The sequence below is a fragment of the Pleurodeles waltl genome, chromosome 10 (assembly GCF_031143425.1).
Source record: "Pleurodeles waltl isolate 20211129_DDA chromosome 10, aPleWal1.hap1.20221129, whole genome shotgun sequence".
Taxonomy (NCBI): Eukaryota; Metazoa; Chordata; class Amphibia; order Caudata; family Salamandridae; genus Pleurodeles; species Pleurodeles waltl.
The window spans coordinates 1,010,891,368-1,010,908,560 of record NC_090449.1 but is presented as its reverse complement, the minus strand read 5'-3'; the positions used below and the strand labels follow the sequence as shown (position 1 = coordinate 1,010,908,560).

The following is a 17,193-nucleotide window of genomic DNA, read 5'->3' as shown; positions in this document are numbered from 1 at the left end:
TTGAACCTAGTATATTTCAGTCCAACTAATAGGGCAGCAGGGGCATCATATCTATAATCATGTTTCATAAAACATGTCATGATTTTAGTTTTGAACTTATTTTTATTTCAATTTTGTCTCATCAATAGCAACCATGTTATAAAAAGGTGTGAAAAGTTTTACAAAGGCAGAATAATACAACATACCTACCTTTTAGCATACTATAGTACAATAACCCTCCGAACCCTCACAAATTCCACCCTTCCATGTGTCTTTGTCTATCCAGAACGGTTGTAGTGTGCCCATGAAATAAAATTGTCAATTCACACACATTAGTAATATGAAAAGATCAAGAGATGTAGTCAAACGGGTGCAAGGCTCACAGTGTCAGGTGGGTATGTTATTTCTCTGAATTCCACCATGCAGCACTGGGTGTCAGACTACCAAAAACATATTGAGAACATTCTGCAAAGTTACATGTGTCTTCAATGTAGATGAAACAACTATAAGCTCCTATTGTAGTACTTTTTGACACAACATAGATTAAAATACTTGTTTCCCAACCTTCTTTGGATTTGCTGGAGACTGGAGATGTGGAGGTGTGTTTTCAACAGGGATACTAGAGGTTTTGATGGAGGTTCTGGGTTACTTTTTCTTGAGGGACCACTGGCATGTCACTACTGGGCAAGGGGTGGTGGGGGAGAGGGGTGGTGTGAAATTACCTCAGACATATTATCTTCTGATATGCTTTTAGAGGATTTGGGCTGTGGAACGTTTCAGCAGCAGTGAAATTGGACTGGATTACTTTAAAGGGGCAAACCTTTTTTAAGCCTTTTCAGTATCATTAGAGCGGAGGAGGCAGCAGATATGAGGGGTAGTGGCTCCTCAAGTCTTCCGGCTGCCGGGTTGGTTCAAGTGGTGTTGTATGCACTTGTGAGGTGCATGCAAATTGCCTGGTTTGAAACATTTTGCCACTGTAAGGTTTTATTAGTAAAACTCAATACAAATATTTTAAACAAAATAATTCTACTGCATTCTTCAGGTCTTACAGCAAAAGCAACAACACTGTGATCTTCTGGAATGAGAAATCCTTCATGACTGCCAGCCCCTCCTTCCAATATATCTTTAGCCTAGGGCAGGACCACCAGATGTGTATTGCATTTTTTTCAGCACCCTTCTGGGGACGTAGGGAACATCTTGCACCATTTGTCAGAGTTTATGTTTCAACCTGTCATGATTTTGAGGGCAGAGTCCCTCTGTTGAAAAATAATACTGTCCTTAGAAATGTCCCCCGAAGCATTCTCTGTGTGTCTCTAGGCATTGTCCTGCCCACTACATTACCATTCCTTCATGCCCCTCCACTTTGCAATATGTAATTCATATAACCAAGAAGCCATATATGCATCCATTGAATGTTGTGATCATCATTCTATAGGTATTCTTTGCGTAAAACTGCCTTTCTGTTTATAAGATGCATCACCCAGTGTTGTGGTCTCTAATGCAAAAGTCTTCCTTCTCTTTCTCTCCTAACTTGACTTATTATATATATATATATAGTAGATAGTTCTAGTTAGGACCTAGTTTCCATAGGAAAAGTGTTTTTTGACTTGGCTATACCTTATCTTTGGCACCGTTTGACGAATCTTCATGAAATGTTCAAAAAAAAAGTGTCAGGTTGCGTCTTGTGCATGGAGGGGTGATCCGTCAAGCGCGGTCCGAGAAAAGGGTGAGGGATTTAAAAAAAAAGTGTGTTTCCCATGTTAATTGCCATAGAGATTTTAGACACGACTGCAGCCTGAACCACTGGACGGAATTACACCAGATTTGGCAGAAATGTAGCTCTTGATCCAGAAAACACCCTTTTTGTTATTTGGTAGGAATCTGTTCAGTAGTTTTAGAGATATTTAAAGAAAACACAATTTGTATATCTGGGCGGAGCCTAAGCACAGATCTCATGGTGAGATCTAATTGGCTGCCTGCACTTGAACCAAGAAGTGTTGGCATCCATCTTGGGACCAATACACATGATAGCACTCTAGTGAAATGCACTGTAGTGAAAGGCAGGTTTTGAGGGTCACAAAAATGAGACATATAAAGGGTGATAACAGATTTTAGTTTTAATATAAATCATATGTTGACGATACCACGTTCATTTTAGCAATTTTGTGGTGTGTTCTAAGGTGATTTTACCCTGTGAAAAAGCCTTCTGCTGGGATTTCATTAATCATGTTTGGGAGAAAACTGTTTTTCCATGATTTTACTATAGAGTTATCGAAGGTGCTCCAGAACCTAAAATGAGAGCATATGTTTGTAAACTCACACTATCTTTCTCAGCCATATGAGAATAAAGTCTGACATTATCAGTAAAACATGTACTTCCAAAAGGAGCAGCCTGTCAGTTGATTCCCTTGTGTTCTACTGCAGCCTCCCAGAGTGTTCTAAATAAAAACTAGAGCGTGAATAGTGTTACTTACGACAAACGTGTGGCGCGCCTGAAACCATCTTGATTGAATCAAACTGGTAAACCTTAAAACATTTAATTTATAAAGGATGACAATGAGGAAGTTCATTTTGTGAAAAAAATTACGGTTAGTGCTGTAGAAAGACAAATTAGGCATGTTTTAAGTGAGTTCTCAAATATCTTTCTCTTCTGTTTCATTAAAACATACACTTTCAACACCAGCAGCAGACTGCAAGTTATCTCCCTAGTGATCAGCACCTTACAGTGTTCTAATGAGTAACTAGAGTGCTAACATCTGAACGCCATCTTGATGGAATCGAAGTGGAAATCTGAAAGCATTTTCTACTGAGGATCTTGGAGTAATTAATAAAATTAGGGAGCTTAATAACAAATATGTCTCCCAAAATGGCCACTAGAGAAAAAAAAGCCCAAATGTAGCACACATATCACTGACATGTAGCCCATGTATAACCCAATGACAGAAGCGTGCAAAACACCTAACTTTTGCAGTTTTATACAGTGCAAACTGGACCTGAAGGCATTGGAGTGCTTTGTATGAGCATCAGTTACATTACAGAAAGACACATTCATTTTGGTTTTAGACACCCACTGAGAGGCCTACACAGACACTCACACACCCACTCAGAGACTCACTAACAGACCCCCCACCCAGGTGACCACCACCTCCCCGGGGCTAAAAAACTTTAAAGTTGGGGGTTCGTCTTGGGACCCTGGGGACCAACACCCCCCCTGGGCAAAATCCAGATGAAGAAGGGGGCTGCGCTGTCCTTCTCCCTCATGGAGCCATGCATGGCCCTGGGGACCACTAACCCCAGGGCCGACTCCTGCTACGTCCCGTGGTGCCCACCCTCGGGAGGTGGCTGTTTGTTTTTAGTTGGCGGGATCTGACAGCTCCTGCCAAGTAAAAGCAAACATAACTCTGCTTTCAGCAAGCCAGAGCTGTCAAACGCCTCCTGCTTGCTGAAAATATGCACGCTAACATGCATGCAAAGAAAGAGATCAAAACATTGCCCAGCAAGCGGGGAGCTGCTATTTAAAGCAGCACCCTCCTTGCGGGAGCAATGCCGTCTCCCGCAGGAGCCGGGAGCTGGCTGGGATTGGGGGGTCCTTGAGGCTCCCCCCGTGGTCCTTTCACTTTTTCTCTCCCTCTTCCATCCCATAACGGGGTGGAAGAGGGAGAGAGAGAGATTGTTATTGCAACTATCTCTCAATTCAATTACTTCCAAGCATCACACTAGCACGATGTTTGCTACAGTTGTTATAGTTACATGTTGATGCACAGCATAACATTCACTTCTGGCCTACTGATAAAGCTCTTGGTCTGTCACTCAGTAGGTTGAAGGTTTAAATCCTGGTATCTCATGGCAGAGTGTCTGTTTACTCGTGTTCTGAATGTTAAACTTACCTAGTGATGGAACATTTATGTCTTTAAAATGACTTAAAAGTGTCACACTAGCAAGATGTTTGCAATGAATGCTATAGTTATGTTTTGATGCAGATCAGAAAAGAGTCACCTCTGGCCTACTGGTAAAGCTCTTGGACTGTAACTCAGTAATTTGAAGGTTAAAATCATGGACTCTCATGGAAGTGTGTCTATTTATTTGTTTTTGAATATTAAACATTCTTGTGATGGATCATTGACGTCTTTTTCCCATCACCATCTTTGGATTGAATGTCAGAGAGATGTCTGGACACTGTGTAGTAAAGAGTCACCTGTAGCCTAGTGGTCTCAGACCCTTACACAGAAGATTGAGGGCTCCAGTCTAGGTGTGTCATTTGTCATTTCTCAGCTTTAAATTATTTTCAACTTCATATATTTAAGTTACATACAGAAACGTGATCTCACTATTTGTACTTCTCAAATATATATTTTTTTAGTTTGTCAGAACCTTTCTCTTTCTAAATGGCGCAAGGTTATAGGGGGTTGGCTGCAGGCCCTGCGGCCAACATCCTCCGCACACGACCTAAGGCCGTGCGTGGTGCTTGGTTGAGTGGTTATAGGGTGTTGGCTGCAGACTCTGCAGCCAAACTTTGCCGCGCAAGGCCAAAGGCTGTACCCCGCGGTGGTTAGATTAACGTATAGTAATTAAAACTACTTTACTTTAAAAAAAAAACATAGGAATTCACTGAAAAAAACAAAGGTTGCTTATAGTTAGGTTCTGAATTTACTCACACAAAACCATAGAAATTCAGGAGTTCTAATTAGAGTTATTTCAAGTAACTATAACTCGCACCCGAAGGTAACTATAACTTGTGCCCTCGCCATGCACTGCTAATTGCCCCAGATATTAAAGTACTCATGACAACTTGTGTAACATCATTAAAAATATCAATGAAGCATTAGCAGTCAAATTATTGAAGAGCAAACTGTGCATGGTGGGGGTTCGAGTTATAGTTATCTTAGGGCGTGAGTTCTAGTTACTTGACATAATTATAACTATAACTGCTGAATTTCTATGGTTTTGTGCAAGTACATTCAGAACTATAACGTCCTCCCTGTAACCTTTGTTTTTTCAGGAAATATGCATATGGCCATTATGGGGAGTGACATGTAGTAGCCAATTGGCTACTTATCTCTGGGGGTCACTTCACCCATAGATTACCACTTCCTGTGGTCCCAGAGTTTCTAATTTTACCACAATGAAGATGGTGAAAGTGCTAGGACTGACTGTAGGCATGGTGATCACATCTGTATGATGCTCAGTGTTGCTGCAGGCAAGTCAGGCTCATTTATAGCTAGGTCTCAATGCAACAGACACCACAACGTAGATGTTGTTCAAATTGGCAAAATAGTTTTGGAGGTGGAGAAGAAAATGTTGAAAACAAATTAAATGTGACAAGCAAGAAAACTCTCTGTTTCTTGTGAGGAATGATGCTCATTTTTCATCAACAGAAAAATCAGTCAGTATTTGTAGTCTAAATATAGATGTATTTTAATATTTTTCTCTTGTTTTTGTGTGGTATACTTCAACCTTTTTTTTTTTATACGTGCAAAGACATTAATGTGAGCAATGGAATACAGCAGATTTCACAATTTAGGCAGGTCTTGTTTGGATTTTATCAAGACATTCTTGATTTCTTAAGAACACATCAAGAGAAAGCTGCAAAGAGCACTTTCACAGACCGCACCTTATTCCATGCAACCAGACTGCATTATAATCGATTGATAAACTTCACTGCAAAAACATTCGGAAACCAAGGTCTCATAAAAGCCTTCTCCAGTGATATCATGCCAAAGCAAACACATGACCAGTGGGTGGCCATTTTGATACATAGCTCCTTACATTTTGTGTTTAAAGAACTGATCGCTGACCAGCACGGATAGTAGGTCTTGGTTAAAGGAAAATTGGAAATGAATGATCTTGCTACAGATATGATTCTATGGACTTTTGAAGAGAAGACTCTTTTGATAATGAAGTTAAGTACTGCATTTGGGTTTGCTGAGGGTTTCCTGGTCCTGATGGTGAATTGCAACCAGGTGGTGCATGGGTGTCTTCCATGACAGAGGCTGCAAGTGACTTAAAGGAAACCTTTACTGGGGCGTGGCGCAAGCTACAAACAGGTGAAAGACATTATACGTTTTATTCCTGTTTCCACAACACATGTGTAATAATAGACCAAAAAACACTTCTGGAGTTTGTTCATGACCACAACCTAGGTTTCATCTCTCTTTCCAAATACAAGTCAGTAAGTCTGTCTTGTTCCCCATTAACCTGACTGGTATGTGATCTGGAAAGTTAAGTGAAATAGTGCCCTTTTGCAAAGGCACCAAATCAGTTAAATACCATTGAGTTAATATATGATTGCTTTAATTAGCTAGCACTGTGCTGAACTACCGGCTAGGTACCAACTAGTCATGAAGGAAATTAGCAGATTATAAAATGTGTGTATTTTAGGGCTAGGCTGGATGGCATCTATTAAGCCAAATATCATCCACAAATTTAAATTTCACAGTCTCTACACTGAAATGACTTTTGTGTTCACCTTTGGAGGATTCAGAATTATACATACGATAGGGGCTGTCTTACTTGTGGCCGCACATGCAGTATTTTATAAAAGTACCCATGTTGCTATTTCTCATGTATGGACATCTCTGTTGCTAATTTACTGGATTATAAAAGCTCCATATTAAAACCAGATCTGAAGTATTTTTTTGTGTTTAAGAATTCCCATTTATACAGATACAAGGCAAATCTGCTAATGTTGGTATCAACAATCTCTGTTGCAGTGCGCAGAAGAAGAAAAACGGCTTCCTGAATCTCTCTATCCACACACCTACAATCCCAAATTGAGCCTGGATATTAGCGCTGTGCAAGATGTTAGACCATCCAACAGGGGAATATCAACTGGAAAATCCATGGATCAAGAGGTATGATAGCTCATAAAATATTGGATTGTGCTTTATGCTCAGCTAGGTATTTTGTAGTGGTTGTGATATATTATATATTTTTTTATGTCTTCACTTGACAATCCTGTTCTTTAACAATTGTGTTAATTTGATGGTATTTAGGTATAACTGGTTAAATACATTTTCCTTACAAAATATTAGCGTAGAGGCCATGCATTATAGGAGTGCAGCTGAAAGTCCAGCTTGTATGATTCATTATCTACTGAAGTGTAAGAGAACCTCGCACAGGTTTACAAAGTGGTTCATATTCTACAGCTCATCCTGGGATTGGAACAGTGGTTGGGCTCAATTTAAAAATATCAAATGTGATTTTCTTTGTTGAATATTCAGATCTGAATCTAGGATTCATGCTTTTGAGGTGTACGTAAGTCCAACTGTTCCAACTCCTTCCATTTCCTATCAGTCGTACTACCAATATCGAGGAAAATTAGTTCCCTGGTGTCTCTTAACAGCACTCTTTCCCTTTTTCTTACCTTGTCCAAGATTAATTCCTAGGCTGCTTACTGTCCAACCAAATGAAGAGAGTGGGACTAAACTGGGACCTTCTAGTCTCTACCGTATACCTAAAGTAGTGACAAGTCATTATTTTGAATTGAAACATCCCCCCTTTTCCCTGAATTGGTCCTCTAGCCAGTTTGCTAAGAGAGGTGTGTGATTTGTTCCATAAGCCCTCATTGGGAATCCAGTAACCTGCAGCTGGGTTGCTCTCATCTGTTTTTTTTGTGTCCTCTAACTCAACCTCAACCATCCACTTTTTCTTTGGCTAGTCCTTAATACAGCTCCATAACTACTGACAGCAAAGTGACTAAACTTAAGCTTTCCGTTTACTCCTGTTTAAGTTATTCCTCAGTGTGAATTGCCCTTCTCTCTAGTTTCACCAAAGCCTGATTATTTTTTTCCAATTTCAGGCCAGTGCCATCAGTGATCTCTCATATTCAATGTTTCTTTGGGCCTAGCAACATAATTTGGCAAGTGAAAACACCAAAAGAAACAAGACTAATGGAGCAGACCTCTTGCAGTCAAACTGGCATTGTCTAGGTCAGGAGACCTTTACTCCCCAGCCCTCATAAGTTCCAGCAACTCAGGCAATGTAACAACTGGGCACATAAACTCACCACTCGTATCTCCATATTGTTCTTTATCCTCCCTCCACTCCTGTGCCAAACACTTTCCTTCGGATCTGAAATCGATGTCAAAAGCACTCCTGAAACTGATCCCCAAGTTGAGACTGAAGCACACCATCCTCCCATCTGATACCACCGCATATCATGCTGTGATTCAGAGGTCAGCTGTCCACCATTAGGTAGGCATGAATGTTACGAATGAGAAGCATGACTTCCTCGTGTAGACGCTCTCAAAAACAGAAGGCGTTGTTCAGTTCCTCCCCAAGTGCAAGGGCAAGCAAAAATGTCCCCCAGATAACTTCAGTCCCTGTGAAGGCGAAGGTTGTCAGAGCTCTGTTTGAAAAGAAGTTAAATCTTCTTCTTGCGACCCACCCTACATCCATGACCAGGTAATCCCAGATTCTTTGGTTGCACATACAACACAGTAGCACATCTCCTCACAAGTGACACCCCCTGCTGGACAAGGAAAGCAAGTGCCTTTTCACAGCTGACAAATGCAGGGCTGTCTGAGCTACCACCCACTAGCCAATTTAGTTGGCTTGCTGTCGAGGTACAACAGATTTCATTGTCAGTAAATAGGTCGCTGGTGCAGCACCTCCCTGAGACCTACGTGAAGAGGGGACCAAGAGCTTGTGGCAGAAGGGAAGATCATCTTCAATGGAAACATCCACTGTGCACTGGAAGCTAAAGCTATGCATATTGCTTCCCATAGTGTTAACACCTGCATCTTGCTGGCCCAATATGCATTCTGAGGTTCAAGCCGGAGATTCAGCACCTCTTCAACATCCCTTTCGATGGGTAACATCTCTTAGGTTGTTGCAATGTTAGAAATAATACAGAGGGACACCGAGAGATTGAAGTCCATGGGCATACTACAATCTGCCGCTCTAAGAGGGGAACATTTCACAGGCAACACCACAAGGGTGGGGCAAAAACCACACACCTGGGCCAGTTGCAAACCTATCGGTGAGAGAAGCAAGCAGCAGACCTTTCATGAATTGCAGGCTGGAAGAGGATACACATTGGATATTTTACTGGGTAATAACCAAAGTAGAGGCAAAGGTGGCTCTAGCAGAGTAGCCTCCACCTCCAAGCACTGACTTGCTTAAGTTTCCTCCCGCAAGGTCACACAACAGCTGTCAGAGGGGGAAACAAAAATATTTCCACCCATGCTGGGAGGAAATCATATCAGATGAATGGGTTTTAGCAGTAGTTCAGCACATCTATTCCTTATGATTCCACTCCACCACTCCCCAAAATACCACTCCACCACCACATCCTCAGCAAGGACCACCTCACTCTTCTCAAGGAAGAGGTTCAAGCACGCCTCCAAATTGCACAATACTGCTCATTTCACCACACCAACAAGGCAAAGGCGTCCTTTCGGATGGACGAGAGCAGATTTGCTTTCATGTGAAGGAAGACTAGCATAGACAGCACCTCTCAGAGCGGACTGGGAGATCTGTGTAGTGAGGAAAGGGAGACCCCATCTACAAGGCTCCAGTTTCTGTTTTGAGGACTATTTTGAGGAAGGTCCAAAGGGGAGATTGAGAGAAGAGGTACCATTCTCAGTTGACATAAAGATCTATTATGTCAAGGCAAGATACAATAGCTACCGCTTAGCCATCGAGGTGGCATTTAACATCAAAGAAGAATAAACATTGGGCATAGAGAGTCTACGATGTTGAAGCACCACTTGACAGCAAGTTACACAGAATCTTCTACTTCTTTACAGAAGTATGTTGAATGGCTCAAGAAGATGAAGTCTCTGATGTTGCCTATGACATTGATGCTGAAGTACTCAAGAGCCTACATACCTTCCAGGTCAACAACACCAGTACTGGAAATGAAGGATTCTCCATCTGCATATGTCAGCTGATGTCTCCACCTCTACTGCCTCCTCCAAATCTTCCTCCCTCTGATACTGTGACACCTATAGAGATTTTCTTCTCCTAGATCTCCAGCTCCACTTAGTCTTTCTTAGACTTCTTCAAGAACCACTGTTGGCACCAGTCACTGTACCTCACTTCCATCAAGATCGCGATACAGATCAAGATCATTCCATTGATCTTGCCATTCCTGAATTTGAAACATTTGCCCTTCTCCGGGTATTCATTGAGACTCAGACATCTCTCTAGCTCATACTCAAGCTCCTCATTGTCTTCTTCAACACCTAGGACTGAAAGATATTCTCAAACTCTGACTGACTTTCCTCCTGTTAGACGGTCACTGATTGATGATATCAACAGCTTTCAAAAGGTTCTCATCAAGGGGACAAAAAAATTACACACGCCTTTACCAGCTATGACAACATCCACCTCAGTGATGTTTAAAATGTTTCATAAGGTGGCCTGAATGAAGGCTGAAATGGAAACTCCTAAAGTATGTAACCCTGTAGGAGAAAATAGAGAGGAGAGACAAATGAAAGAAAACAATCCAGCACTATTATCATCATAGAGTTCTGACCCCTTAGTGGCTTCAAGGACAGTAACATCGCCAGAGGCAGTCTTACCACCAGCAGACGAGCCCCTCCAGAGGGAAGGGAGGTCTCCGAGCAGCAGCAGCCACGGACAAGCAACCCACATGAGCTAAAACAGTGACTCTTTACTTCCCCCTTTTGCATTTTGGGGGGTGCAGAGAGAGCATTTAACATTTCCTTGAAGAGTGGAAAGCCATCACAAAGGACAAATTGTTTGCAATGTTGTAGAAGATGGCTACTCTCTCAGATCCTGGTCCCCTTTATCTCAGATCCAGGTCCCCTTCAGCAGCAATACCATCAGAAAAGTGAGACAAACAGCATCTGAAAAAACCTGAACTAGAGGTGGTCATTCTCTTACAGAAATGTTTGTGTTCCTCAAAATGGATTGTGAAATGATTCCACCTACTTTGCGGAAAAGAAGAAAGGGCACAAAAAAAAAGAGTTCAGAACCATCTGTGTATAAAACTAGCAAGCATTTGGTATGGAATGAGAAATTCAGAATGTTAGTGCCCCATTACATCTAAAGACAGATTAATCAGGGGGGTTGTCTATGCTCAGTAGATCTTTAGGATGTGTACTGACATGTTCCTATTGCAATGAAACATAACATAAATCCTTGTAGTGGGCAGTAATGATTATCAATATAGTGCCCTCCCATTCTGCCTCAAGTCTTCACTGAGAACTTTGTCAAAGTGCATAGATGTAGTCGCAGCTCATTCCTGGAGGCATAAGATCTTTGTCTACCCATATCTAGAGGAATAGCTGATCAAGGCTACATCGCAACAGGCTCATCAGCATTTTCATCACACCGCTGCTACTTTTAACCAACCACCATTGCATATCTGCCCAGAAAAAGCAACACCAACCCTAGTACAATCTTTACACTCTCTTGTAGCTGTTCTGGATACCCTAAAAGTGAAAGTGCACCCTTCTGAGGCAAAACTGTTATCCATCTGTAGTGTTGCAATGTTCAGCAAGCAAGTTGCCTGATGACAAGGCAACTTTCATTACTTCTGGGGTCAATGGGGTCTTTATTCTCCCTCATAGAGATTGCCCATCTTAACATGAGGCCAATACAACATTATCTGCAGGACCAGTTCTCAGACAAATGGGGAAACAAACCCATACGATCTCCCCATGCAGCCCAGGCCCCTCCTCTTGTGGTGTCACCCACAGAATCTTTTTTTGTGTGATGAACTTCCATCAGGAAGTTCTGTCTAAAACGACTGTGACAGATGCCTCGCTGACTGGTTGGGGTGCTCATATGTATGAGTAAGCTGAAACTGGGGGAGTTACAACTTGCTCTAAAAGCCTTCTTCATTGCTTTTTAGATGGAATCTACTTGTTTTGATGGACAACACAACCATGCAACCATTACAGTAGTTCACCTTTCAGGCATGCAGAAAGCTCAAGCAAACTCTTTAGGCAGGATATTTGAGGAAAGCCTACGCAACATCTTATGCAACTAGGGTTTCCCTCAGTTAGATCTCTTTGCAGATGCAGACAACAAAAAATACTGAGGCTTTTCATACGAAATCTAACAGCCAGTGGCGAAGGGGAATGCCCTATGGCTCTGCGAGACCGGGAAATTTCTCTATGCTTTTTCACAGATCCCTCTTACACCAGATGCCATCATCAAACTAACTCACTTAAGAGCCAGAATAATTCTGATACCTCAGGAGTGGCCCCGACATTGGTGGTCTACGAGGCCACGTTCAAGATTTTTGTGCAGGCCAGAGCTCCTTCATAAGTTTGTGGCTAAATTCTCCATCCCAACGTACCATTTCTTTCATTTTGACAGCTTGGCTCCTCAGTTGTACAGTATGCAGGACTCTTACATCTCCCTCAGGTGTGCATGGCCGTTCTGAAAGAAGCCAAGCGACCATCCACTAGCTCTTCATACTTTTTCTAGTGGGAAAAATTCTGCATCTGGTGTGGCCAACACAACTTTGATCCCACTACCTGTAAACAAGTGCTGTTTACTATATCTTCTTCTTATGACCAGGTCAGGCTTACAATTGTCATCCATTGAAGTATATTTGTTAGCTATTACTGGCTACAGAAAATGCACTTTGCAAACCTCTTTTTTAAAGATTTCAATGGTTAAAGACTTCCTTGTGAGCATTAAGAAATTATTTTCCCGTTGTAAGGAAACCCTTTCCAATGTGGGAAGTGAATATTGGCCCTTCACAGTACATGGGTTCTCAGTTCAAGAAGCTTGTGGAAAGCTGCTTTCCTTGTATCCATAACATCTACCTGTAGGGTTAGCAAAATTCATGCATTGTGCTCTCATGAATCCTACACTGTGTTACGTAAGGAACGGTCAATGTCAGGTGAGTACTTAAATTTTAAGTAAACAAAATAAAATCTATAGTTAATGAAAGCAACTATTTGTGAACTATGATCCGTTAGGCGTGGGATTTGCCCTTTTCAGCAGTAACTCTCTAGATGGACCGTGTCATCATCACATTGTGCCATGAAAAAGCAAATATAATAGGATCTGACAAATCAAAGTCTCCCTCAGAAACTACTGTTGCTTTTTTGAGGAATATTTTAATTATCGAGTTTTGTAAAGCAGCCACCCAGAGGTCTGCTGTAGACTTTTATGAGGCACTACTCTCTTGATTCAGACTCTTCGGTTTGGCTTCATTGCGTAGTTTATTGATTTTATTTTCTTTTTTCTTTCCACTTCTTTTACTATGGATGGACTTGCTGGTGTGTTAATTGCTTATGATTATCAATGGAGATCTCCTGAAGGAGAAGGAATATGTGTTTACCTGTAATCCTAGTTCCCCCTATGGGTAATCTCCATTGAAAGTATAAGCAACACACCCTTCTTCCCATTGGAAGGGGTAACGTGAAAGTTTATTGGTATTGTATCGTTTGGTTCAATCGTGTAAAGAGCTGGGCAATTGCCACTGAGACAGCATGATGGGATACTGGAGGACTGTGAGCATTTAAAGCATCAGTGTTATTTTTTCAGCCTTACATTGCTACAGCCTATATGGTTACAGTGTCCTTGTCTTCTTTCCTTCATTTCCTTTAAAATGGTTTGTGAAAGAGGGCTTTTTTCCTCTGTCACCCAGAGCTCTGGTGACAAAGATTTCTTTTTAATTAAGGGTTTATTTTTTAAAATAAAAAATGTAATTGCCCAACATAGCCTGTTTTTATAGGTTGCTAAATTATTTATTTTCAAATGTGACCTTATTGTAAAAAAAAAAAAAAAAAAGACAAATGCAAAATAAAGTTTCTGAAAAAGTGCGTGGATGAGAGTGTTCCGTGCTCATGATTTCAGTGGAGAACTAGGATTACAGGTAAGCAGCCATTCCTTATAAAAGGATATCCTCCTGTTATTTTGAGGTAATGCACAGGTAGCTTACTGAGATGTTAAAGCAGTGGAGCTGTAATTACTTCCTTTATTGCAAATATAGTGGGCATTTAGCACTCGTATATCTGAAGATATTATATTTGTCCTGGACTTGATGAGCAACACTTACTCACCAAAAAGTTTTTTCAAAATGTTATCTGATTTTCTGCAATATTTATCAACAAAACATACGATGGATATAACACAGTGATACACACGGACCAAAACTACAAGCATTACAGTTATACAATCCAGAGATATGAGACCATTGCCTGTCAGGGGGGCACAAGTTCACCAGAGGCATTCTCTGATCAGACAACCTGTAGCACGAATGGCACTATGACACACATAGAAGTGTTACCTCCGTCATATCTCAGCTAGGAGGGGAATGCGCCATGTGACGGGGAAACAGCGTTTGTGTTTGTATTCAGTGTATATAATTGCTCCCCTTTCGTTTTCCCAGTTTCCTTACCTATGAAATAGGTCTATTATGGTTCCCAGTAGTTTGTACGGCGGTTCTGTGGAGGGGTAAACTCATTATACGTGTCTGTCTGTCTGGGTGCTAAAGTATGTCATATCTGCATGCCGTTCTCTTAGAGTAAGCAATGGCCCGCAACCCACCTCATAGCCACTATGCGCTGTGCCAACAGAAGCCTCATGGCTACCAGGCGCCTGATTCCCCTCTCAACATCTTTATCATAACCAAGGAGGGCCAGTGTTAGCCAATTTGACCCCACCTATACCCTCCATCTCCAAGAACACCTTCTACCAGAATTGATATACACCGGGGCAGGTCCATGCCATGTGGAGAAAGCCCTCAACTCCCTCCCCACATCTCGGACAGTCGAATGTGGCCTGCAGTCCATATTTGAACAGCCTGTCAGGTGTGTAGTATGTCTGATTAAGGTATTGTAAGGGAAGCAGTCTGTGTCTCCCATTGTGGGATATAGAACTTACAATGGAACAGCAGTATTGACACTGAGATTCTGTCAAGGCATGGTCTAGGTCTATTTGCCAGTCACGTCTAGCTTTCGTTGGTCTAGGTCTGCATGCTTCTTGTGCGAAGGCGTAGAGCTGAGCCACTGTTTTACTATGTGTTGTCTCTTCTATCACTGTGGAAAGTGCTAGCATGTCGGGGGGCTCCAAAAGCTCATCATCTATGAGTTCCCGCATGGTGCACCGGGCCCTGTAGTATTAGTATCTCATGAGCGGAGTTGGTGCCTCCAGATATTCTGTGATGGATTCCCAAGGCCGCATCACACCCTCATGAAAGAAGTCTCCCATAGTGTCAATGCCTGATTTATGCAGCGCATCTACCGCTCCTCTATCCCAACCTAATGGAAATCATGCTCTCCAGGCCACCTTTATATGTGGTGAGTGTAACAGGGTGAATGACTGCCTGGTCATGAGACTATGCCATGCATGTGTTGTGTTCAGGGAGTCAAATGTGCCATAGTGTTGTTGGGGGGGCAAGAAGATTTGGTAGGGTATGGCAGGAGGGGCTGAGATGTTGCATTCTATATAAATGTGTTAGGTCAGGGGGGCCATATAGCCAGTAACGTGCAAACAAAGTCTGCTGCCCTGCAATATGACTCTCAGTTGGGGGCATTAAGCCCACCCATAGTATACTTTAGTGTGAGTACTTTCCACTGGACTCTTGGTTGCTTCCCTGCCCAGGCTCATCAAATCAGGAGTGAGTGCAGTGGCGAAGATCGACCTGGGCAGCAGCATTGGAATATTTTGGAATAGGAATAAAACCTTGGGAGAACCACCATTTTCATAATGGCTATGCACCCACTAATGAACTTAATCCATTGGTCTACAGTTTCTGTATAGCTCTTCCATAGTTGTCAAGTAAAACAACAGATGGGTCCGTATGAATTTGTATCCCCAAGTATCTTACCGAATCAGTTTCCCACTTGAGTGGGAAGTCTAGTGGTACAGGAGTCGTAACCGAACTTGGTGGGAACACGATAGACTTATCACAGTTAATCTGTAAACCGGAGAGATCACCAGACTGCACAATCTTGCGAAGTACAGGCATAAGGTTATGGTCTGTGTCGCAGACATACAACAGGGTATTGTCTGCATAAGAGGATATTATTAAATTATACCCTGGAAAGCGAATGCTGCTATGACCATGGTTTTCTCGCAAGGCACACACCAGTGACTCTGCCACTAGAGCATTTAAGAGAGGCGACTTTGGGCATCCCTGTCTGGTACCTCTAGTAATAGATATAGAGTCCGAGATGACTCCGTTAATCTGCACCGGAGCCTTTGGAGCAGTGTAAAGGGTCTGTACCAGCTGGATGAAGACCTGTCCCACTCCAGTATGGCATAGCACCTCTATCATAAAGCCCCATTTGACTGACAGGGTCCTCAAGTGCAGATTAATAGTGTAGGAAAGTCACTCTTTTTGGCATGGTTACCCCCACTTTTTGGCTATCAGTGTGCTTAGACTGTTTTCACTGGGATCCTGCTAACCAGGACCCTAGTGATTGTGCTCTCTCTCCACTAAATTTGGTTGCCTTGGTACCCTTTACAATCCACAATTGGCATACTGGTGTACCCCCGTAAGTCCCTAGTATATGGTACTTAGGTACCCAGAGCATTGGTACACCAGGGGTCCTCCATGGCATGTATTATGTCACCTATGGGAGCCCATGTGAACTGTGCCCGCAGACCTGCCGTTTGCAGCCTGTGTGAAAAGGTGCATGGCCCCTTTTACTGCTGGTCACTGCACCAGGTCACTATAAGTCACCCCTATGGTAGGCCCTCCTAGCCCAGAGGGCAGGGTGCAGGACCCTGCATGTGTGGACACCCCTGCATGTGCAGAGGTGCCCCTACAAACTCCATTTCCAATTCCATGGACTTTGTAAGTGCGAGGAAGCCATTTTAGCTACGTACTGGCCATAGGTAACTACCTATGGTCCAGCTACATAATGGTAACTCCGAACCTATGGATGTTTGGTATCAAACACGTCGGGATTATACCCCAATACTGATGCCACTATTGGTGGCATGATTCCATGCACCCTGGGGGGCTCCTTAGAGGACCTCTCAGTATTGCTCCTACCAGTCTTCCAAGGTCTGCAAACAGCCCACGTTGCTGCAGCCTCTTAGACAGGATTCTGCCCTCCTGCTGCCTGACTAGCTCAAACAGGGGAAGGCAGAGCTAAGGAATTCCTGTGGGAGATGGGTGCAACCTCCTTTCCCTTGGAAATAGGTATAAAAGGCCTGTAGCCTCCCCACACCACTGGCTTGCTTTGAAGGGCACATTGGTGCCCTCCTTGCATAATCCAGTTTGCACCAATCCAGGGACCCCGGGTCCCTGCTCTGGTGCAAAACTACACA

The 17,193-nt window shown here is 42.6% G+C and overlaps 1 protein-coding gene across 1 annotated transcript in view; it reads left to right on the top strand.

Moving 5' to 3' along the window:
- The window catches only part of TOPBP1 (DNA topoisomerase II binding protein 1), a 287,854-nt gene that overhangs the window by 146,002 nt on the left and 124,659 nt on the right, over positions 1 to 17,193 (top strand). The window contains exon 18 of the mRNA XM_069211909.1: positions 6,690 to 6,830. Within this exon, the coding sequence (XP_069068010.1) occupies positions 6,690 to 6,830 (141 nt within the window). The remainder of the gene's footprint in view (positions 1 to 6,689; positions 6,831 to 17,193) is intronic.